Genomic DNA, 24,877 nt, shown 5'->3' on the forward strand with positions numbered 1-24,877 from the left:
GGCGCGGCGCGGGCGGAAGTGGCGACGCTGGCGTCCCCGGAGCCTGCGGCAGGCGGCAGTGACGGCCCCGGCGCTGACGGCGGCGGCCCGGGGGGCGGCGTGGACGCCCGCGGCGCCGGCTGGGGCATCACCGCGGGCCTCGACCCCGAAATGGCGCTGCTGGCGGAGCACCTGCTGAAGCCGCTACCCGCGGACAAGCAGATAGAGACCGGGCCCTTCCTGGAGGCGGTGTCCCACCTGCCGCCCTTCTTCGGTGAGCCGGGGTGAGGGTGGGAGCTGGCCCAGAGCGCTCCCAGACACACCTGAATCTTTGCCGCCGAGCATACCCAGGGCATCCCGAGTCCTGCCTCCTACCTCCGCCATCCCCTTTCCTTCCAAGCATCCCCAGTTCTCCCTCTCCCAGACTGCTCCTAAATCCTCTCTCCTGACATGTCACAGACCCCATCTCTTTCCATGCACCCCAGACACCCGACATTCCTCCCTGTCCTTCAGATGCATCTCAGTCCTTCCCTGTCCTCAGCTGTCCATCTTTCCCAGGCTCCCCTAACTCAGGCACCTCTGCTCTGTGGGCTCCCTCCTCCATCTGCCCCCACGCATCCTTTACTCTTTCAGTCCCCAATCCCTTCGTCCCTCCCCCATCTTTCTTCCCCTTTAGAATGGTTCTCAACTCCTCCCTTTAAAATGCATAATCCCCTCTCTTCAGCCTCTCCCTCGTGGGACCTGTGCACCTTTCCCTCAGAATTCCTCCATTCCAAAGACCTCCACCCCACCTTCAAGGGTGGGGCAGGGCAGGGTAGGGAGGGGGCGGGGGGAGAGGAGAATTTGAAAATGGAGTTTCAAAACTCTGGGCCTTTTTCTAGGGGAAAGCACCTAAAGTGTTTTCTCCATTCAGGACAGGGCTGGGAAAGTGGTTGCTGGGTTATGGGGTGATGTCAGACTCAGAGTGCTTGGTACAAATCCCTTCCTCATTTTGGGCTCTAAAAGGGGAAGAACCTTCTCCTTATATCATGATGGAGGTGGTCCCTAAGCCAGTTGTAGACCCTCGTTCCTTCCCTCACTTCCCCCCAGCACAGGCCCTGGATGGAAACCGGGAACTAGAAGCTAATAGCGTCTGCTCCTGCCCTTTGCCTTTCATTCCCAGTAAAGGGTGCAACCCGAGCCTCTGCTTTCTTCTCTTCCATGGGGACTCTCCCAGTGCCTGCCCTGCTGATTCACTTGGTATCCTTACAGGAAGATACCAGCCTCCAGGGCAGAGTCCAGCCTGAAATCCACAAGGAGGCAAAACCTTCAGACTAATTTGGACTGAAGAGATTTGGCACCCAGGGCAGCCTCTTACCTTGCCCCCATGGGTGGTCAGGGCTTATTGTGGGCACTACTTCCCACAGGGGTGGTTATGCAGATTTGTATTCCCGGTTTCCTCCTAGCCTTGTGAACCTCAGCATCCCCATCTGTGAAATGAGAATGCCGGTCTCCTAGGCTAGCCATGAGGAGTAAGTGAGGGTGTGTGTAAAGCACAGAGGCCAAACTGCTCCTTGTGTGAGGAATAATTATGTGTCTCTAAGTTCCTGGAAGTAATTTTGGTTCCTTCTCATAGCAGGTAATTAATCGGGCCAGCGCACTTGCCTGGCTTTTTTGATTCTCAGATCTGGGTAAACAACCTGAGAGCAGAGTCTCAGTCTTTTACATCCACTGCCGTGTCCCCAGTGCCCAGAAGAGTACCTGGTACATAATAGGTGCTCAGTTAGTACTGTCGAATGGTCAAAACTTCCTTATTATCTGTATCTTAGCTTGAGGTAATACTGCATCTCCAGGCAGCGGCTTGGGAGCTAACTGGTTTGAGCCTTGAGGAGTTGTTTATTTTTGTGATAGTTGTGTCCTCTGAATATTTGCAGGTCAGAGCTAGCTTACCCTGGAGGATTCAGAATCTGTTTAAGCCAGATTTTGAGAATGGTTTTTCCCCTTAGGGGACATCTGGCAATGTCTGGAAATATTTTTGTCTTAACTCAGGAGTGTTACTGGATGCTGTGGGAGCTACAGGGGTACTGTTGAACCTCCTACAGGGCACAGAACAGTTCCTACCACAAGGAATGGTCCAGCCCTAAATGTCAGCATGGTGAGGCAGGCTAGGATCCTGTTCCTTCCTCTTCTTCAACAAGGTTGCACACCTGTGGGTTCTGCATGTAGGGGCACCTTTTTTGGATACAATTGTCTGGCTAGTTTGGGAGGAAAGGGGCAGGCAGCAGCTGGAGGCAGGACAGAAGAGCATCTCTACCTCCCTTTCCCTGGTCTCAAAGGATTGTTGTCTTTGTTGTGACGCTGGCTGTCCCCACAGCTGTGGACAGAAGCATCATTTAGACAGAAGCCTCAGTGGGTTTTGCCCACAAAGTGTTAACCACTACAGGGCACTGTGCCCACCAGAGCTGCTTACTGTCCACCCAGGAGGATATCGTTTAGTGCTCTTGAAGAAGAAGAAGCAGTGATAATCCATTTTGAACTATTATGCTGCTTCTGGGGACCAACGTTCTCACGTGGATTTAAGACACAGGTCTCAGAAGGGTTCTCTCCAGGGCTCAGGGTTCCATTGAGATCTGCTGTCAGCCCTAATGCAGGGCTTTGCCTAGATCCAGGGAACCTCTGGCCACCTGGATGAGCTGAGTGGTACAGATCTCTCTTAGTTGGAGCAGGACTAGAGCGGTGGATGTGAGGAGTCTGAAAAACACTGCTGTGTGGTTTCCTCCCAATCGGGGAGTCTCCACGATGGCACTGCCCACTTTGGGGGCCAGATTATTGTTGGTGGTGGTGGGGCTGTCGTGTTCATGGTGAGATGTTGAGCAGCCGTCCAGACCTCTCCCTGAAGTTGTGACAACCAAAACTATCTCGAGGGAGCCAGAGTCATCCCCGGTGGAGAACTCTAGATACAGATGTAAACCACAAAGGGCCCCAAACTGTATTTTTAAAAAATATTCAATTCTGCAAGGAAGATCTGTTAATTGAAGGAAAATTGAACACATACAAATCATGTCTGTCATTTATTGATTAGTTATTCCTATCACAACCTTCTGAAATAAGGGGTTGACTTTTTTTCCTTTTCCCACATTTTTTTTTTTGGTGCACTGTAATTGCGCATACTGATGGGATTTGTTGTTACATATTCATACACGCACACATATAATAATATAATTTGATCAATATCACTCCCCAGAACCCACCCCTCCCTCTCCACCTCCCACCCCCTGGTCCCTTTCCTTTACTGATTTAATTTTTATGAGATCTGCTTCTACCTTTCTTTTCCTTATTCCTCTCTAGCTCCCACATATGAGAGAAAACCTATGGCCCTTGACCTGAGATTCACTTGTTTCATTTAACATAATGGTCTCTAGTTCCATCCATTTTCTTGCAAATGACATAATTTTATTTTTCTTTATGGCTGAACAAAAACTCCATTGTGTATGTACACCAGAGTTTCTCTTTCCATCCATCTTTTGATGGACACCTAGGCTGGCTCCGCATTTGGCTATTGTGAATTGTGCTGCTATAAACGTGTCTCACTATAGTTTGATGACTTTAATTCCTTAGGATACATACTTAGGAGTGGTGTAGCTGGATCATATGGTAGTACCATGTGAAATAAGGTTTTTAAAGAGAGACTGCTGGCATTTTAGAGTATTTTCCTTCTAGACTCATTCATCTTTGAAAATATGTATAACCTATTTTTTATATCTAATAAAACAACGTGACCATCTTTTCATGTCAGTCATCATTTTTCATAGCTGCTTAGGATTCCATGTGGCCATGATTTATTCAACCAATCCCCTAGTATAGGACATTCACATTGTTTTATATTTTTTAATCTAGTAAACAATGCTGCAATGAACATCTTTGTGGGTTATGCTTTTCCACAGTTCTTAAGAACTGTTAAAAGATGTTTTTCATCGTGTGTGTGTGTGTGTATGTGTGTGTATAATTTCTTTAGGTGTAGATGGACACAATACCTTTAATTTTTATTTATTTATTTTTATGTGGTGCTGAAGATTGAACCCAATGCCTCACACATGCCAGGCAAGTGCTCTGCCACTGAGCCACAACCCCAGCCCTGATTCTCATTTTCCTAAGTGAAATTGCTGCATCCAAGAGTGAGGAGGCTTTAACCTGTTAGAGCAGCCACATCCCTTCAGTCTTTGCCAGGTGTGGTTTACGACACAATTGCTTGGCTTGACGAATACTGATTCTTCCTGCCTCAGTGGGTGTGGGCTGCAGATCAGCCTCTGCTCCTCTGATTTAGAGCATCATCATTTGGGGCTTGTCCTTCCTGCGTATCTCTAGCTCGGATCTCTTGAGTTGTACAAGTTTTACTGCATTCTCTTAGAGGCCAGCCTTTGTCCAGCTTCTACCTTGACCCAGTAATCAGATCTCACCTAACTGATCAGTTTGCAAGGCTGACTTTCTCATTTTTTAGGTCAATCATGTGGTTGTTCTAGAGCATTAGCACTTGGAGGGCAGAGGCGGGGAGACTGATGCCATTTGGTCTTGTCACTCCCTGCCTAGCAGCCTCAGTGGCTCCCTAAGGCCCACAGTGGCACTGTGCTGATGTCTCTGGGGCTTTCCCTTCGTCGGTCCTTCTGTCGGGGCCCAGTTCCACTCCTAGTCCACCTGTCACCTGGCTGGGTTCCACGTACCCTTAAGGAATTAGCTCAGTGGTCAGTTCACCCAGAAAGCCTTCCCTGACCTCCCGGACTCGCAGAAGCCATCCCATTCTGTGACTTGAGTTCCTCCGGGCCAGCACTTGGCAAGCTAACACATTTGCTGAATGAAGACCTTTGGTTCCATTCCCATTCTTCTAGATTTCTGCTGAAACTGCTTTTCCATTCTCTTTCCAAATTAAAACACATGATTAAATTAAAACACGTGACTGAATTAAAATATATAACCCCTTTTATAGCCTGTCTTCATGCTAGAATTATTAATCAGTCACGATACCGTTTTCCCCTTTGAGCTTAGACGAAGCCTTGGCATCTTTCTTTTTCTTTTCCTGCAGTCTGGTGTCATTCCGGACAAGCTCTCTTCCTCTGAGCTTCACCCAGCCTCAGCATCCTCCTCAGCAACCACTCCAGATCAGAGTTGGTGCGGGAGATGACCGCATTTGCTCTCACCATCTAGGGGAGAGACCAGAGGTGGAAGAGCAGAGATTTCCCCCACTCTCTGTTCTTTTTTCTCCCCTCTTTTATTCTTTTATATCCAAGAATCATTAGACGTGTATAATGCCATTTCTTTTTTCTATTTTTATTGGTGCATTATAACTCTACATAACGGTGGGATTCATGATACCATGTCCATGCATGAACATAGCAGTCTCATCTGTCTGGCTTCCTGTACTTCCCCTTTTCTTCCCCTCCTCCCTCTTCCTGATCTCTTTGTTCTACTTACTGTCTCCCGTCTATTATTATTATTTTGAATTAGTGTGTTATAATCATACACAGGAGCAGGATTCATTACGACTGGTTCATAAATGGACATGGCACACTTTGGTAGATTTTGTCTTTCCCTCCCCTCCTGGAAATATTTTTGTTTGTCATAACTGGTCTTCTTTATATTTTTATGATGTCCCCTTTTTATTCCTCTCTCTCTCTAGCTTTCACATAGGAGAGGAAACATCTGACCCTTGGCTTTCTGAGTCTGGCTTATTTCACTTAGCATGATGGTCTCTAGTTCCATCCATTGACCTCAAATGACAGAATTTCATTGCCCTTTATAGCTGAGTTAAACTCCGTGGTGTGTATACACCACATTTTCTTCATCCACTTGTCTGCTGACAGACACCTAGGTTGGTTTCATAACCTGATTGGCTGTTGTAAATCGCTCTTCTGTAAGCGGTAGGATGCATGTGTTGCTCTAGCATGTTGGTTTAGTTCTTTGGGATAAATACCAAAGAGTGGCATCGCTGGTCATACGGAGGCTCCTTTCCTAGTTTTTCAGGAATCTCCACACTGCTTTCCAAAGTGGTTGTACTGATTTGCAGTCCCACCAGTAATGGATGAGAGTTCCTTTCCCCCACATCCTCTTCAGCATTTGTTGTTTTTCTTGATGGCTGCCATCCTGACCAGAGGGAGATGGAATCTCAGGGTAGTGTTGACTTGCATTTCCCTCGTTGCTAAGAATGTTGAACCTTTTTTCATATATTTATTAGTCATTTGTACTTTTTTCTTTTAAGAAGTATCTGTGTAAACCATCTGTCTATTTACTGATTAGATTATTGGATTATTTCAGTTCTTGAGATCCAAATTCTAGGCATGATTTTTCTTCATTAATGCCTCCTAGCATAATTAAATTGGATGTCCATAGAATTCAGTCATAGAGGGGCTGGGGTTGTGGCTCAGGGGTAGAGCACTTGCCTATTGAGTCTCAGCACTGCAAATAAATACATGAATAAAATAAAGGTTCATCAACAATTTTATATATATATAATTTTTTAAAAAATCCAACTATACAGGTATGTGGCACTCATTCAATAGTCTTAGAGTGAGCCCAAAGAGATTGGTTTGCTATAATTTTTGGTTCAATGCTTACTTCATGGAGTGGGGGATATGTGTGTGTGTGGCAACCTAGAAACTCAGAGTTATTTTCCTCTCTTGCTGCCCTAAAACTCTTAAGCCAGAGAGTCAAGGTGACTTGCCCACGGCCACACAGCCAGTGAGCGTCTGCATAACCAGGCTGGGATCCGGCCTTCTGACTCCTCGTGTAGTGCTCTTGCCAAGCCCTGCCTGTTGTCCTGGCTTCTCTCCAGGCTGCTTGGCTGCTGTGGAAATCCGGGGCTCTGCTGGCACCATGGTAACTTTGCCACATGGCAAGTGGCCTGGGAGCCAGAGCAGATATGCGCATTTCCTCTGAGGCTGGCAGCCTGCCTGTCTGGGTCTGCAACTCCTGTTTATTTGAATGCAAACAGGAATGGCGGAGGTGTGGAAGTCCCTTTGTGGAAGGAGTCCCAAACAGGTCAGCTTTCCTTTAATTGGGACATGGAATCTCCAAACTGCTTTCCATAGTGGTTGCACCAATCTGCAGTGCCAGTGCCACCGGCAATGTATGAGTGTACCTTTTCCCCCACATCCCCACCAACAGTTGTTATTGCTTGTATTCGTTGTGTGTGTGTGTGTGTGTGTGTGGTACTGGGGACTGAACCCAGGGCTTGTGCATGTGAGGCAAGCACTCTACCAACTGAGCTACGTCCCAGCCCTACCTGTGTTCTTGATAATTGCCATTCTGACTGGAGAAGATGAAATCTTAGAGTAGTTTTGATTTGCATTTCTCTAATTGCTAGAGAAGTTGAACATTTTTTCGTATATTTGTTAATCATCTTCTGAGAAGTGTCTATTCACAGTTTCTTAGCCCATTTATTGATTGGGTTATTTATTTATTTATTGGTGGTAAGTTTTTTGAGTTCATTATATATCCTGGAGATTAAGTGCTCTATCTGAGGTGCGTGTAGTAAAGATGTTCTCCTCTTCTGAGAAGAAGCTTTTTAGTTTGAATCCATCCCATTTATTCTACTTATTTTTTTAAATAGTTTTAATGGTCAATGGACCTTTATTTTATTTACTTATATGTGGTGCTGAGAATCAAACCCGGGGCCTCACATATGCTAGGCAAGTGCTCTACCACTGAGCTACCACCCCAGCCCTCCATCCCATTTATCAATTCTTGATTTTATTTCTTGCGCTTTAGGAGTCTGATTAAGGAAGTCAGGACCTAATCTGACACGATGAAGATTTGGGTCTACTTTTTCTTCTATTAGGTGCAGAGTCTCTGGTCTAATTCCTAGTTCCTTGATCCGCTTCGAGTTGAGTTTTGTGCATGTGAGAAATAGTGGTTTAATTTCATTTTGCTGCATATGGATTTCCAGTTTTCCCAGCACCATTTCCTGCCTGGGAAGCAGCCCCTTATTACCCCTTGTCCTGTAAGAAGCTGCCCCTATTGCAATAAGCACTTCTGAAACTCAGGTTCACCACCACATCCCTGATATGCTTTGTTTTTTGTTTTTATTTTTTTTTGGGGGGGGGGGCGGGGCGGTTACCAGGGATTGAACTCAAGGCACTCGGCCTCTGAGCCACATCCCCAATCCTTTTTTGTACTTTATTTAGGGTCAGGGTCTCTCTGAGTTGCTTAGTGCCTTGCTTTTGCTGAGGTTGGCTTTGAACTTGCAACCCTACTGCCTGAGCCTCTGAGCCTCTGGGATTACAGGCGTGCACCACCATGCCCAGCTGTTTTGTTGTTTTTTATGTTAATGCAAATATACATTGAGTTTTATCGTTGTATAGAATAGCCCAAGACAGTCAAGTGAAATCATATTCACCTTCCCAGAACAGCAGGTCAGTGCCCGTTGTGGTTGAGTTCTAGAGGAACTAGCTGGGTTCTAGAGGAAGACGACGTGGACTGTGGCCTGGGCGGGACCCTCGCGGAGAGACCGGGTCAATCAGACACTTTGTGCGATGGTTTGCACAGTTCAGGAACTGCCTCTGGCCTCCTGGCATCGGCTGCAGGTGCATTTGCAAGGGCGCGATTGGTGAGGCTCCAGGACCTTGAGGAGCACCTGCAGGGTGCTGGTGGTGCACGCTCATGATCTTACCTGGCCTGAGTCCACTCAGCAAGCCGGGAGGGAGCCACCGCTGACCCGGATATGTTTTCCTGTCAATCCACCTAACAGCCTCTGTGTGGCTGTTTTTGCGCTCAGGGGAAAAGTCATTTTGAATCTACTTTTCTTTGATATCCATGCCCTGAGCACGCTGGACAGTTGAGTGGAGAGAAACGTGGACATTCACATCCAGCTGAGCCAGCCTGACCTTGGTTTCGTGGGACTGAAACTGTGCGTTCAGGCACAAGCGTTCCCCCAACCAGCCTACAGCAGAGACCCCCCAGGGGGTCCATGGAGGTGGCATCACAGATGGTGTTGGTGCTGAAGGCCTGGACCCACCCCCTCTTTCTAGGGTGACCGGTAGGCCAGTCACCCTAGAAACTGGACCTCTTGCACACAGCCCTTGGGAAACAGGGATCTGCAAAAAAGGAGCCACCTCTGAGTCTTGTGACCGGCTGTCAGGGCTCAGGCCTGCCACTGGCCGCTCCATGCTGGGAATTTCTGCAGCATTCTCCTCCACAACACGGGGAGGCCAGCGCAGCGTGCAGACCAACCGTGCACACCTATTGTGTCCCTTGATGATGGGGTTAGGTCTTTCTGCGTTCCAGGAAGCCTGGCCTTGGGGTCAAGGCCCGAGGTCCAGCCTCTGCTGCTAGAGGGAACCGAGTGAAAGGCAGGAAGGAAATCTGGCTTCCATTCTGGTCTGCAGAGCATCTGCCCCTTCTCCGCGCCCCATGATGACTCCCTTGGGGGCAGAAGTCAGGCCCTGTGGGGACCTAGCAATGCATGTGGCAGAGCCCTGCAGAGTGTAGGTGGCCAGCTGTTGTCCGGCTGAAAAGGAATGGGAAGAATGCATGACAAAGAGCTTGATAACATCTGCTGCAGGACGCCTGGTCAGCGAGTGTGGCCCCTATTTCCAGTGGCTCCCAAGATCAAGGACCTTAAGAAATATGAGGAGGGCTGGGTTGGGGCTCAGTGGTAGAGTGCTCACCTAGCATGGGTGAGGCCCTGGGTTCCATATTCAGCACCACATAAAAATAAATCAACAAAATAAAGGTGTTGTGTCCATCTGCAGCTGAGAAGGGAAAAAAGAAAAAGAAATATGAGGAGGGCACCATTTTGCAGAAGAGGAAACAGGTTCAGAGAGGCAGGGGATTTGATGACACTAGAAGGGGCCTAGGGGCTTTGAAGCAGGTCCAGCCCGTAACAGGGAGACCAGCCCTGTATCAGGACACAGGAGAATAGGGGAAGAAGGCTTCTGGGGCAGAACAGGGCCTGTCGCCTGTCTGCTGGGTTTGTGGGGGAGGAACCAGATAGGAGGCCTGGCCCCCCAAGACAATGTGCTTATTTCAACCGGCTAATTAGAATGGAAATGATGGCTTGGGTTTCATTGTTTTAAGCTTGGGAATGGCCTGGGTGGATGGATGGGGAGTCCTTTTGTTACATTCTTACAGTGTTACTTGTATCAAGGTCTTTTTTTCTTTTTTGGATGGAGTGTTAACTGTATCTGAGCATTTCAAAGTCCTTACTGTGGACGGCCCTCTCCAGGGTCCTATAAAACCTCCATGTCCGCCCAGGCAGATAGCAGCAACTCAAACTTCCCCGCTAAAGTGATTTGTTCTCTGCTTTGTTGTTCCTCCAAGTTCCTTACTTCAGTCCCTTCTGAAATCCCTTTTTAATGGTCTGAATACACCTGAAGTTATGATTTTATGACAGGTGACTTCGCCCTTATCAGTCAATCCGTCTCCCCCTCCTCCTTCCTTTCCCTTCTCCTCCGCTTTCTCTCTTTCTTTCTTTCCTTTTTTTCTAATGCAGTGCTGGGGACTGAACCCACGGCTTGGGACATGCTAGGCCAGCTCTTTAACGCTAGCTACCTTTGGTTTGTTTGTTTGTTTGTTTCTGGTGCTGGGGGTTGAGCCCAGGGCCTTGTGCATGTGAGACAGGTACTATGGCTGCTGAGCTGCACCCCCAGCCCTCCTTTGATTTCTTACTCATTGTCTTCTGGATTCCCTCCCTAAAGAGAAGCTTTACCTTTGGGAAGGATGAAGCTGATGACATAATGTATAATAATAAGCATAAATAATAATATCTTGTTTTTATTGAGTATTTACTGGGTTCCAGAAACTGTGCTAAGCCCTTTACTATAAAAACTCATTTAAACCTCACAACAACCCTATGAGGTAAGGTCATTGTCAGCCTCGTTTTACAAACGAGGGAACTGTGGCTTAGAGAGGTTAACTAATTTCTGCCAAGCCACACAGCAAGTAGAAGGGATTTTCCCAGTTGCATTCCCAGTTCATGGCTGGTTTTTGCCAAAAAAGTCGGTCATTGTGGACAAAGATTTAGCATGTCATGGGGTGCCTTTTTTAAAGATATTTTATTTTTAGTTGTTGATGGACCTTTATTTTATTCATTTATTTATATGTGGTGCTGAGACTCGAACCCAGTGCCTCACACATGCGAGGCAAGTGCTCTACCACTGAGCCCCAACCCCAGCCCCACCTGGGGTGACTTTTAAAAGCAATATTGTGAAGGATTTTATAAACACGTTTTTTAAACAGTAAAATTCAAGCACAAACCAGTTTTAGGAACATGGACATTTCCAGGGTTCTTATCCTTCAAAACAGGCCTTACTGTGACCTGAGCCTGGACAACCCCTACCCTGAAATTGATAAATGATTCATCTCCATCAGCTGGAATTTGAGAGCCTCCTATTATGATCCTTGTAACCCAGAGCCTGTAAAGTTAATCTGCCCTGTGTCTTTAACAACTGAACTTTATTATCCAGCTATGAAAAAAAAAACAACTGAGTGTGGATTGGAGCCTCCCACACCTGGGGGCATTGCGACACAGGCCTCTCCTCCTCCTTTTTCGAAATAAGCATTTATGGGTTGGGGTTAGGTGTGTTCCCATCCTGAGTCACACTGTGCATCTCAAAAACTGTGCATCTGTTTCTCAATGGCAATCACTCCTGAGATCCAGTGAGAGGGTGGGCCAGGGCCAGGCAGCTTGGATGGAAATTTCCACATATGTGCTGGCAGTGGTTTTGTTTGGTGGGTTTGTTTTTTCAGGGCAGGAACCCAGGCAGGACCCCAGGGCCTCAAATGTGCTAGGCAAGCGCTCTGCCAGAGGGCTGGACCCGCAGCTGCACTGTGGCCTTGCTCAGAGCACAAGAACTGTACTTTCCAACTCTGCCAAGGCTAGAAAAAAAGGAAATGAGTCTGATTCCAGGTGGCATTTGGTAACTGTTAGCTTATGGGGAATTCTGCTTTCTGGGCAGTGTCACCCATCTGAACTGTGGCAGAGACCCAGGCAGGAGGCCCTGAATGGCCCCTGGGCAGCCAGAGTAGTCCTGGACATCATGCACAAGTCCTTCCCCTGGATTCGTGGGTGTCTGTCTCCTATTCTGCAGGTGATTCTGACACTGTGGGCTATTTGTCTTTCAAGTATCTATCAGAATAGAAGCGCTGCACACAGAGCAGGCGGAATAGCCCCCAACCATCAGGAGAAGATTTTAAAAGTACCCAAAGAGGCTGGGTGCCATGGTGCAGGCCGAAAAATCCCAGATACTCGGGAAATCCCAAGCTCCTGAGGCAGGAGAATCCCAAGCTCAAAACCAGCCTCAGCAAACTTGGGCCCTAAGCAACTTAGCAAGACCCTGTCTCAAAATAAAACATCAAAAGGACCGGGGATGTGGCTCAGTGGTTAAACGCCCCTGGGTTCAATCCCTAATACCAAAAAAAGAAAGGAAGAAAGAATAGAAAAAGAAAGTTACAAACACTGTTATATGAAAGCAGGGACATTTGTGTTATATTTTGACAAATTCCATCCAGAACAGGTGAACAGAGAAGGTTGGTACATTCATAAAGTTATTTGGTAGATGAGCCAGGCACCATGCCACATGCCTGTCTTTCCACAACTCAGGAGGCTGATGCAGGAGGATTGAAAGTTCGAGGCCAGCCTTGGTGATGTATCGAGGCCCTAAGCAACTTAGCAAGACCCTGTCTCAAAATAAAAAGACTGGGGATGTAACTTAGCAGTAAAGTGCCCTTGGATTAAAGACCCAGTACAAAAAAAAAAAAAAAAAAAAATATGGTAGATGAAAAATATTACCCTTGGGCTGGGGATGTGGCTCAAGCGGTAGTGCGCTCGCCTGGCATGCGTGCGGCCCGGGTTCGATCCTCAGCACCACATACAACCAAAGATGTTGTGTCCGCCGAAAACTAAAATAAATAAATAAACATTAAAAAATTATTTAAAAAAAAAAAAGAAAAATATTACCCTGTTTTAATTTTTCTTTTTTATTATTGAGATTAAGCATCTTTTTCATTTCTTCTGTGAATTACTCATTGTTCTATATTTTTTTCCTTATGAATTTGTAAGACCACTTTGCACACTAGGAATAATGGCTTTTTATCTGTTCTATTTGTTACACAGATGCTACCTCCCGACCCGGTTTACTGTCTGGCTTTGATTAGTGGTAGGATTCCCCCTGCCTCATAGTCTTTATTTTATAATCAAATTTATTGGTCTTTTCCTTATACCTTCAGCATTAAGTAGCATGCTTAGGAGGAAAAAAATATGTCCACCAAAAAGCAGGGGCCATTGGCCAGGTGTTGCCGATAACCCCATCTTTACTGTATTAGAATCTGTGCCCATCTGAGCTGGTTCCACAAAATAAGATGGTGGGATCATACCTGGCTGGTGACGACCTCCCCACCCTCGCCCCAGGTAGGATGATGAACTAGAAAACCAGCCCAGCCCCCTCCCTCCCTCCCTCCCTCCAGGCAGACAGGTTCTGGTGACGTTTTAAGGAGCTTGTTTGCTAACAACGATTAAAACAAGTTTAGGGTAACTTAAAAACTGGTAAAACAAGAAAGGTCATTTTGTGGCAGGCTGCTTTCTGTTGGAAAGGTAAGGCTGCAGGAAGCACTAGAAGTATGCCCTGCTCTGTCTGAGCAGCACCAAGTTCAACCTGTCCAAAAAGCCACTGTTGCTTGGGAATTAAACCCTCCTCTGTTGTCTGTGAGAGTTCTTTTCTTTTTCACGAGTGTTACACAAGCAGATGGGAGCACTCTAGAAAGAAAGACGAGGGTGTACTGGAAGCAGCCTTGGCTCTGTAATGGGTCCGAGTTCCTGGTGCTCCTGTGTGGCCCTGAGCAAGTCAGTTGGATTCTCTGGGCTTGGTGCCCTTTGGGCAGCACTTCTGGGCGATAGGAAGTGAAGGGCTGGAGCCCAGAGGGTCAAGTCATTTGGCCAAAGCCACACCAGAGTCAGGTTTTGAGCCCATGACTGGCTGGCTGTAGGGCACCACGCCCTTGTCTTCTGATCACCAGAAGCCACTGAGGGATGCTTGCGGTGACCATTGCCCACTGCGCATGCGTGGAGACCGCGGAGCTGGAGATGTGCGGGGGAGCGCCGCTCCTGCCCGCGGTCCCCTCTGTGTGTGGCCCCTTCCTGTGGATGCTGGGGACCCATTCCCAGCCCCTACCCTCCCCCTCTTCTCTGCTGAGGTCTGTCTCAACCCCCTCTCTGCCTCTGCGGGTCCCCAGCCTCAGAAGTGCCCTTCAGCATGGCCGTCCTTCCCCCACAGCTGAGCAGCCCTGGTCCTGGGCCCCGCCACCACACAATAAGGCCTACTGTCAGGTCCCGGCTCCTGCTGACCACAGCGGCCCCGTGACCCTCGGAGCGCACTGTCAGGAGAACCCCAGACAAAAAGCCTTTCTCCCTGCCATCAGGGCAGGGCCACCAGAAGGGCACCAAAGCCATTTTTCAAAGACCAGGATGCTGAGAACATTTTTTTCTGCATCTAACGTGGAGCAACCTGAGTCATTGAGAATAGCTAAGAAGCCACCCCCTTGATTGTTGCTGCCCTGTCCCCAAGCCCTGGTTTCCAGTCTTGGCATTTGAAAACTGCGGTAGATCAGCCTGGGGCAGTGTCAGCAATCACAGCCTGGCTCCGAGCACTGGCTTGACCTAGGGATGCCACCTCCTCAGAGCGTCTGGGATGTCTTGCAAGGTCCTCCTGTTACAGGCAGGGAAACTGAGGTCCCCACCTTCATGAGTCCTTCACCATCTGGGGGGGAGGGGTCTAAGGCGCCTCGCAGGGAATAGCCTGGTAGGTTCCATGTTTCCCACAGTCCTTCCCTCGTTCACTGCACAGACATCATCCACGCACCTGGTGGGGTCACTGACTGAGCTGGGTGCCAGGCCCAGCAGGCAATCTGGTGCCCGCCCTCTCAGAGCTCTGTATGGTGGGCAAGACAGCGGTAAGCAAAGCATTGCACGTGTAACTATGATCGCTGGATGGTGAAAGGCACTTGCAAGAAAAATATAGAAGAAAGAAGTGTGACTTTGAGCAGAAAGCCCCAAACCTGATCTTCATTTCCAATACTTTCTATGAAAAAATTTCAAGCATCCAGCAAAGGTGAAAGAATTTCACAGTGAATATTCATACACTTACCACCTAGATTCTGCCATAATTTTAGATTTTATTTATTATTTATGGTACTTGGGATTGAACCCAGGGCCTTGAGCATGCTAGACAAGGGCTCTGCCCCTGAGCTACATCCCCAGCCCTAGGTTCTACCATAATTTGCTGCACCTGTCTGTGCATTCCTCCGGCCAACCATGAGTCCCCTGCGAATCTTTGGACAAGTGATTTTTTATATCAAGACAGGCTCTCGCCGAGTTGCTGAGGGCCTCCCTGAGTGGCTAAAGCTGACTTTGAACTTGCAATCCTCCTACCTCAGCCTCCCGAGCTGCTAGGATGACAGGCATGCGAGTTAGAATTGGTGATCCCCGGCCGCACTATCAAGATTCACTAGCAGAGGAAAGAAAATCCCGGCTCTCTCGAATTGTTAAGGAGGGAGCGTCTCCTGGGACTAACAGATTGCATGACCCAGGGCGAGTTCAGTGGTGCTTCAGGCTGGGATGAAGGGTGGGATGGAGCGGTTACTGCATAGAGCCCTTGGCAGGCCGCCCGCGGCCTGAACCCCCAGCACAGCACCTGAGCAGCCTCTGCCCTATGTCTTGTTTGTTCACAGTGCTGGGGATGGAACTCAGGCTTCCCATGGGCTAGGCAAGCATTCTGCCACTGAGAATTCCGCCCTCTGATGTGGCCACCTAGGGGAGGTGCTGGTGTGGCCCTTGGTGAGCAGCTTTGCCCCTGGACTAAGGATCCTGACTCTGGTCATGATGATATGAAGTCATGAAAATGATTAAAGCCCATTTATCCAGGGTTCACCTCACGGAGCCCTCAGGGTGTTTGATGTGTTATTTATTTACATATATGTAGTGTGTGACACAGCTCACACATGCACACTCATGCCAAGGATGGAACCCCAGGGCCTTGCACATGCTAAGCATGGGCTCCACCACTGAGCCCCGTCCCAGCTGACGCACTATTTTTAATTCCTATGACAACCCTATGAAATAAGCACTGTAGTCGCCCCCTTTGACACACTAGGAGACAGAGAAACACAGAGGCAAGGAGATGTGCTCAGCTGAGGAGTGGCCGGCTGACAATTCCAGCACCATCCATTGGCACCCTAGCCCTCATGACAGGGTGTTTCATTTAAAGCATCCACAGCTGGCCTCTCAACGCACCTTCTTTCACAGGTGCAATTAGAACATTCCAGATGGCCAGCCAGGTGTGCTGGGTCACCTTGGCTGGAATTGGCCTGCAGAAGTACTTTCCCCAGCCCCACCCAGGAGGTCAGTTGGTACCTGTATTGAGGGTCCTGCCCATAGTTTGACACCCACCTCTGTCCTGCTCGGGGGCCTTGGTCCCCGGCTGTGTGTCAGCCTGGTGATAGGTGGAGAAGACATGCAGCTGCCTGCGTCAGGCCCAAGGGCAAGGTCTGTGTTGAGCCTTGTGGAGAAGAACCTGTGGGCCCCATGGGTCCTCCCTGCGCTGCCCTCTGTAGGGTTCTTTGACCTGTGTCCTGGCCCTGGCCCTGTGACAGCCTGCCCGGGGATGGGGGAGAAGGGGAGGCAGGCAGCAGTTCGCAGATCTGTGTTCCATGAGCTTGGCGGGGTCGCCTGCTGGGCCAAGCTCTGCCAGGAAGAGCCAGAAGCCTGCTGGGAAGCACAGGGCACTTCTAGGGGGACGAAGTGCGCATCAGGTGCTTCAAGTCATCGAGTCCCTGGGGTCTGTTGTGTCACCTGCTAGACAGGAAATGTGGGCTCAGAAAGCTGAGGGGATGTGCCCTGCCCCCTAGTGTGTGCAGAGCTGAGTCAAGCCCAAGTCATGTGGGTGCCACGCTGGACAGTGCAGCAGAACGGGGCCCGGATGGCAGAAAGTTCTAGTGGGAGGTGCTGGGCGAGGCAGAGTAGGGTGGACGAAGGATGTGCTTCTGAGCCCTTCAGCCTCCATTTAAAGGCTCTGAAAAGTCCTGCTCTCGTGACCTGGTCTTACCTGGTCCCAGCACTCCCCAGATGGACTTGTCCAAGAACATCTCTGATTCCTGTGAACAGCTCTGCCTGCCCCTAAACACGGTGGCCTCTCCTCAGACCTCCACTCCTCTGTGGCCCACATCGGTCCTGGACATCACCCTGTTGGGAATCTAAATCTCTCTTGTCGTTTTTCCCCCCAGATTGCCTTGGGTCCCCCGTGTTTACACCCATCAAGGCAGACATAAGTGGCAACATCACGGTATGTACTTGGCCTGGCAGCTACAGCGCCCACAGTAATCTAAACCTGCTCCCGTTGCCGGCACCCTGCTCCCAGCTGCAGGCTCCCCAGCCCAGGGACAGGCTGTCATGGAAGACAGGCTTGGCCCCAGGATCATGCACTGGAGCCTGAAGTTCCTGGTCCTCCTCTGTAATAGCGCCACCTAGCGGCAGCTGGGCAGGGCTCAAGCAGGAGGATATTGCCACCTCCACCAAACAAGTCAATGCCAAAGTCCACAGGTGGCACTGGCCCAGCTCTCTCCTTCCCTGGCCCTGGGCCTTCTGGTGCCATCCCCCAGCTACAGACCCCCTCCCCTCGAGGGTCCACTCAGGGCCCACACAGTCTTGGGGCTTACCATGTGAACTCATTTCTTCATCCCAGTGGCCCTTTGAGGACTTCTGACAAATGAGCAAGCTGAGGGTTAGGAGTCAAAGGCTCACTCAAGGTCACTTAGAAAGCGACAGCTGGGCGTGATGGCAATTCCAGCAGCTTGGGAGGCTGAGGCAGGAGGATCATGAGTTCAAAGCCAGCCTCAGCAACTTAGTGAGGCCCTGTCACTAAATAAAATATAAGAAAGGGCTGGGGATGTGTCTCAGTGGGTAAATGCCCCTGGGCTCAATCCCTGGTACCAAAAAAAAAAAAAAAGAAAGTGGCAGAGCTGGGATTCCCACCCAGCCCGACCTGGCTCCAGTTCAGAATCCTACGAGCCCATGTCTACTGTCTCACCGAAGTGAACTTGAAGCACCTGGTGTCTGGGGCAGGGTCAGTGGTGGTTGGAGGAGGTGGACTCTAGCGCCAGGCAAGCTGGAGCCTGCTCCACCTGCATACTGTGTGGCCTTGGGCATGTCACTGGCCCTCTCTGAGCCTCAGTGTCCTCATCTGCAGATTGGGATACTGATGAACTTCAGGGTTGCCACTGGACCACATGAGACTCTGCCTGGAATGCAGACCGCACGCAGTAGACGGGAGCGCCTGGGGGAGTTGGTGCTGGAGTCACGCAGCTCCCACAGGCACTCCTCCCAGCAGCAGCATGGCTGGCTGTGAGCAGCTTTTCCAAGTGGAAAACCCCTTGTGTTCCATTTCAGAAAATCAAAGCCGTGTATGACACCAACCCAGCCAAGTTCCGGACCCTGCAGAACATCCTGGAGGTGGAGAAGGAAATGTATGGAGCAGAATGGCCCAAAGTGGGGGCCACGCTGGCACTGATGTGGCTGAAAAGGTGATGGCGGGGCAGAGGCGGGCCCAGGGCTCGGTCCTGTGCAGGGGGGAAGCCTTGCCACACCGCGTGGGGTCCACACCCCCTTCTAGTGGGATGCTTATTTTTTTTAAGTTGAAAGACTTTTTAAATTTTTTTTTTACATTTTATTTTTTAGTTGTAGTTGGACACAATACTTTTATTTTACTTATTTATTTTTATGTGGTGATGAGGATCGAACCCAGGGCCTTGCCCGTGCTAGGCAAGTGCTTTACCGCTGAGCCACAACCCAGCCCGTGTGATGCTTATTAATGGCCAAGAAAAAGCCTCCCAAGGGCCAGAGCCTGTCCAGTGGAGACACATCCTTGTTCTAGTCCCTAGAGCAGAATAGCAAGTGTCTCTTCCGTCCTCGGGCACTGGGCTAAGCTCTTCCTACTCGGGTTGAGTTTTATAGGCTGTGGGTTAGGTGTGCTGTCTCCCCGTGTCGTGGAGGAGGCTCCAGGGACATTTGGAGGCCAAGTCGCACACCCAGATCTTCCAAGCACAGTTGCAAATTGTGCACCACACAGAGGTGTCCTGTTCACAGTTGGTCACAATAATGCACAAGGTGGGTTTCTATATTAGTTTCTTGACAGAAATAACAGCCGTGTTTGTGTGGCGGGGGATGTCCTAGGGATTAAACCCAGGGCGCTCTACCGCTGAGCTCTACCCCCTCCCCTCCACCTTTTGTTGTTGTTGTTTTGAGACGGGCTTGTTAAGTTGCCCAGGCCAGCTGGGGCACAGTGGCATGCACCTGTGATTCTAGTGACTCAGGAGGCTGAGGCAAGAGGATCACAAGTTCAAAGCCAGCCTCAGCAACTTAGCAAGGTCCTAAGCAACTTAGTGAGACCCTGTCTCAAAATAAAAATTTTTAAAAAGGGCCAGGAATGTCACTTAGTGGTTAAGTACCCCTGGGTCCCATTCCCAGTACCAAAAACAAGCTGTCCAGGCTGGCCTGGGACTTGGATCATCCTGCTCCAGCCTCCTGAGTCGCTGGGATCATGGCGCTCACCACCACACTCACGAGAAACAACAGCCTTGAATAGAAGGATTTCTGTCTGATTTGCACATGGGCATCCTCTGGACCGGGGCCTGCAGACACTGTGCTTTGAACCAACTGGGTCTCCAGAATTCTCCTGTACCTGTGCAGTACCAGCAGTGGCTATGAGGCCAGAGGCCCATTCTTGGCCCCACAGGTGTCCCCAGGGTCGCCCTCCCTTGGAGGCCTGGACCAAGAACTGGGAGGGAGCCTGCCCCATTCTCTCCACTGGTCCCCTGGAGCCCTCCTGCCACCCCCAGCCCCATCACACCGTCGTCTTGGTGAAATGCAGCGGGGAGGGTGAAGCTGGGCAGGAGCAGGTCTGCAGTCAGCACCCTATAGCGCATTTTAGGAAGTGTCCCTGCCAAGCTGCCTGCCTTGGTCACTAGAGACTCGGGTCCATCCACCTCACAGGTGCTGTGGTTTCTGGGGAGGAGCAAGCTGCTAGAGATGTCCCGATTGTTAGATATGAGCTAGGCCAGGCCAAGGGGCGCTGGTGGTCACCAGGAGGCCAAGAGGGTGAACCAGGCACGTTCTACGGCCTCCTTTGGCATCGCTGTCTGGGGGAGTCAATGGCGGGCAGATCCGAGCAGCAGAGTATCAGAGACAGGGCAGGGGGTGCTTCCTGGAGGACGGAGCCACGTGGAGTCTCCCAGGCTGGGCAGGAGGGTCCCACGGAGGAGGGCACAGCCTTGCTGAGGGAAGGGCAGGGAGCCAGGGAGCCTCTGGATCCCCGCAGACCTGGCACACAGGCCTCGGGGTGGGTGTGAGGCCGGAGCCTGCAAAGCCCAGACAGATTGGGTAGGGACACAAGCCTGGGGGGGTCTTGAGCCTCCCGGGGGCAGGAGCAGTCACAGTGGGTCAGGGGGCTTCAGGGGATACCATCCTCATTGCCAGGGGACAGGGATCCAGGGCTCCAGAGCAACTTCTGTCCAGGGCAGGCCACAACCGAGCTATCCTCAGCTCCAGGCTCCAGGCCGATCCCTGGTGGGCTCTGGGCTGAACATGGAGGGTCCGCCTCACCTCAAGGGTGAGGAGTGAGGGTCTCTTCGGTGCCCAAACCCAGCACTCCTGCCCTGTAAGGGCCCTGCACTCTAGCTGACCCCCACCATCCTGCAGGGAGGGAGTGGAGTGGCCCATCTGGGGACCTACTGGCATAGTGAGGGACAGCAGAGGCAGGAGCCCAGCTGGGGGTGACGCAGGCTGGGAGGGTCCTGGCTTAGGAGCCTTTTGGAGGAACCTCAGAGCTCTCTGTGAAGTGGCTAATGGCGCCCCACTCAGCCTCCTGGGGGATGGGGTGCGGGGCAGGAATTGAGACACTAAAGGACTGGTACTCCTTTCTCCTGACTCTGAGGAGGATCTGTTGTGGCTACTGAATCACGCAGACGTGACGGGAGCAGGGGCTGGGCAGCTGTCGTGCAGTGTGGCAGGTTCAGAAGGGTCCCAGGGGCATTAAGGTAGAAGCGAGCCCGGGGGCGGGGGCTGGGCTCTGCAGCCCCCCTGACGTGTTCCCTCTGAGGGCCAGCACTGTGGCTTCACCCTCAGGCCCTGACAGCTGCCTGGCATGTGCCAACCTGTGAGAGGTCACGTGGACATGGACACAGAGAAAGCAGGCCCAGACCCACCCCTGGGGGTCTCACAGCCAGGCAAGGTGCTCGGGAGGGACCAGGCTGCACCTGGCAGCCACGTCCTCATGGCAGGAGTGAGGCTTGGCCGAGGGCAGTGCCCCATGAACACGTGGCTCACAGGAGGTGCCTAACTCAGATGCAGGAGCCCCACCATGGCAGGGAGCGCTGGCTGTGGACACGGGTCCTAAAGAGCCACCCTCTCTGGGCCACAGAGGCCTTCGCTTCATCCAGGTCTTCCTCCAGAGCATCTGTGATGGCGAGCGGGACGAGAACCACCCCAACCTCATCCGCGTCAATGCCACCAAGGCCTACGAGATGGCCCTCAAGAAGTACCACGGCTGGATTGTGCAGAAGATCTTCCAGGTGAGCCACCCTCCAGGGCTGGGGAGCCGGGAGGGCCACCCACTGCAGCTCCACTCCCCAGGCTTCCCCTGGGGGCCTGCGCTTGCCCCTTGGGGTGTCCTCTCTGGGGCAAGCTGCTGCACTGAGGGTCCCTTCCCGCCCACTTGGCCAGCCCTGCTCATGGCCCTGGGCAGTGGCATTTACAGGTGCCGTGCCTGTGCGGCCTGACTGGGGAACCTCAGCAGAGCCCCTAGGGACTGCGGGTGGCCTGGCCTCACAGCCCCCCAGATTCCATCTGGATTCCCAACCCTGGAAAGGAGGGAGCAACAACCCCTGTCCCCATTGAGGCATCTGCTGGAAGGACACTGGCCCACGGGGTTCTTGGTGGCCTGCGTTGGGGTGATGTTGACAGGGCTCCTGGAACCAGAGCTCCAGCGCCATCCTGGCTAGCGGAGGGTCCCTGGGGTTACCAGGCAGAGACGCCCACTGGGGGAATGTCCCCTGCAGGCTGCTGCTGGCCACCTGCCTCTTGCTGACCCTCGGTCTCACTCAGCGAGGACTTGCAGCCTGCCGTGGCTAGCTTCCTGCCCCAGTTCAACTGCCTGTTCATCCTCACTGCCACAAAACCAGGGTGTGGTGGCCAGTCTCGTCCCCATGAGGCACATGCTGAGAGCAGTTGGGTCAGGAGCCAGGCCAGGTCCAGGCAGGAAGCGCCAGTCACGGGGCAGGAAATGTCACCTCTGGCACAGCCCCCTTGGTATGGCTTGGGACAGGGCCAGTTCCCAGGGGCACCCTGAGAGACCACCCTCCCCTCAGTGCCCTGTCGCCACAGAGTACAAGTGGCCTGCATGCCTGGCTCAGGGAGCTGCCTGTGACTGCAGCCCCCGGTGCTCTAGGACACAGGGGCTCCCATAAGTCAAGTCCTAGCCCACGGTGCAGGAGTGGGGACTGGTGTGGTGGCTCACACTCGCATTCCCAGCCACTCAGGAGGCTAAGCAGAATATGACTTGAGCCCAGGAGTCTGAGGCCAAGCTAGGCCACACAGCCAGGCAGCTCTTAAAAACAACTAAAATGGGGCTGGGAGTCCTGGAGTTCAGTACCCTCATATTTTTTATTTTTTATTATTTTTTAAAATTTCTCTAGTACTAGGGATTGAACCCAGGGCTGCTCTACGCTCGGCTATATCCCTGACCCTTTTAAAATTTTTTACATTGAGACAGGGTCTTGCTAAGTTGCTTAGGGCCTGGCTAAGTTGCTGAGGCTGGCCTTGAACTCAGGATCCTCCTGCCTCAGCCTCCCGAGTCACTGGGATCACAGGCGTGTGCCACTGCTCCTGGCTTCTCAGTGCTTTTCAAGTGCACTTTCTAAGTCCTGAAATTTGGGGTAGTGTCACCCGCTGGGGATAAAAGAAAGACTGCAGCCTGGATTAGCAGCCTGTGCCCACTCAGTGGGCTTCCCCAAGAAGCTGTGCCCCTTTTCCAGAGCATGCGACCCACAAGCTCGCGTGTGCCCGGCGCCAGCCCCTGTGCCTGGTGCTTTGCCCAGCACTTTGCATAATCTCCCTCATCTTTACTGAAGTGACTCAGGTGGATGCCATTATTATCCCCACTTTACAGACAAGGAAACTGAGGCTCAGAGAGGCTAAGTAACTTGCTCAAGGCTCACAGCTAGTCGGCGGCACAAGCTGGAGTGTGCGTCCAGGTCTGTCTGTCCGTCCCCCTAGTTGGTGTCCTTCCTGCTGTCCCTCACGGGGGTAGAAGGGAAAACACACCTCCCTTTTCCTTTCCTTCCCAACACCACAGACAGCACAGACCCTGCCCCGCATGGACCTGGGGAAGCCCGGCCAGATCTCAGCGCAGGCCTGGGGTCCCGGCTGTGCCCCACTAACCCGGTGCCCCTCTTGCCCACTCAAGGCCGCGCTGTACGCAGCACCCTACAAGTCGGACTTCCTGAAGGCCCTCTCCAAGGGGCAGAACGTGACAGAGGAGGAGTGCCTGGAGAAGATCCGCCTCTTCCTGGTCAACTACACGGCCACCATCGACGTCATCTACGAGATGTACACCAAGATGAACGCCGAGCTCAACTACAAGGTGTAAGCCGCACCCGCCCATGGCCGCCGGCCAGCACCACCGGCCACCGGCCACCCGATCACTGTGAATCAAGCTGCGGGCTGGCTGGGCCCTCAGAGCCCCCCAGCCCAGCTGGGGCCTGCAGGCGTCGGCCCTGCTTTTAAAAGTCATTTTTTTTTTGGGGGGGGGGGGGTCTATTCTAATGAAGCAATAAGCAATGATCCTCCTTCCAAATCTCCTCTGGATCTCACCGCAGGTAGACCCTCTGGACCCCTGCGTCAGTGTGAAAAAATCCATTAACCGTTCTAATCAGTCAAGTCCTAGGGTTTTTGGTTTTTGGTTCTTTCCCCATCAGGAGCACAGCTCTGGGGGGAGGGTGGATGCCTCTCTTTATAGAGAAGCAGGTGTCCTTGGAGGATAATGCTGAACCAAGCTATGGGTATTTTAAGGACCATGAAGAGTTGATAGGAAATTATGCAGGGTCCCTACTGCGTTGTTTCAAAAAGCAAACTGGTGTGTGTCCTTGTGTGGTGTGTGCAGCGACATCACAGCTCGTCACTAGGAACCCTGCTCTCTGACTGGCTTCTTTCTGCCAGACAGTTTTGGGTTTTTTTGTTTTTGTTTTTTTTAAGTAGCCGAAACCAACCAGCAAGTCTTTGATGACCAAGAGAGGGTGTTTCTTTTCAAGCTGTTGGGCACACAGTTGACCACAGATGACTGTATTTGCATTCTTCTGCACGATGATTTTCTTCAGGGACAGGTTTTCCAACCTGAGAAACTACCTACCACATGAATTTCTGGAGGGGGAGATGGGAGCCCTCCAGCCCTTGAGACCCAGGAAACACCCTGCTGCCTTAACTGTCCTTTTTGGCGCTAAAAAGAACTCTATTTTTTAAAGTGGGGGCAAACGAAGCAACCCCAGAACAAGTGGTGTGTGTTTAAAAACCCAATGAGGAACAATTGGTGATTTGTATGCAGAAACTAAATGATCCTTAATAAACAAATGTCTATTTTGGAATCACATCTGTGTGTTGTTTCAGTTTTTGTTGTTGTTTATTTGTTTAGTACCAGGGATTGAACCCAGGGGTCGCTTAACCACTGAGCCACATCCCCAGTCCTTTTTATTTTTATTTAGAGACAGGGTCTTGCTAAGTTGCTTAGGGACCTTGCTAAGTTGCTGAGGCTGGCTTCGAACCCGGGACCCTCCCGCCTCAGCCTCCCAAGCCTCTGGGATGACAGGCATGCGCCACTGCACTCAGCAATCCGTG

General features: G+C 51.2%; 1 protein-coding gene across 1 annotated transcript; it reads left to right on the plus strand.

The window, feature by feature from the left end:
• Window positions 1-52: 52 nt before the first annotated feature.
• Gltp (glycolipid transfer protein) lies at window positions 53-24,627 on the plus strand. Its single transcript, XM_027923252.2, has 5 exons — window positions 53-253; window positions 17,221-17,279; window positions 18,383-18,516; window positions 21,411-21,561; window positions 23,454-24,627. Exons 1-5 carry the CDS (start codon window positions 151-153, stop codon window positions 23,634-23,636), a joined length of 630 nt encoding a protein of 209 aa, XP_027779053.1. The 5' UTR covers window positions 53-150; the 3' UTR covers window positions 23,637-24,627.
• Window positions 24,628-24,877: the final 250 nt, after the last annotated feature.

This window comes from Marmota flaviventris, chromosome 1 (genome assembly GCF_047511675.1).
Source record: "Marmota flaviventris isolate mMarFla1 chromosome 1, mMarFla1.hap1, whole genome shotgun sequence".
NCBI classification, from domain to species: Eukaryota; Metazoa; Chordata; class Mammalia; order Rodentia; family Sciuridae; genus Marmota; species Marmota flaviventris.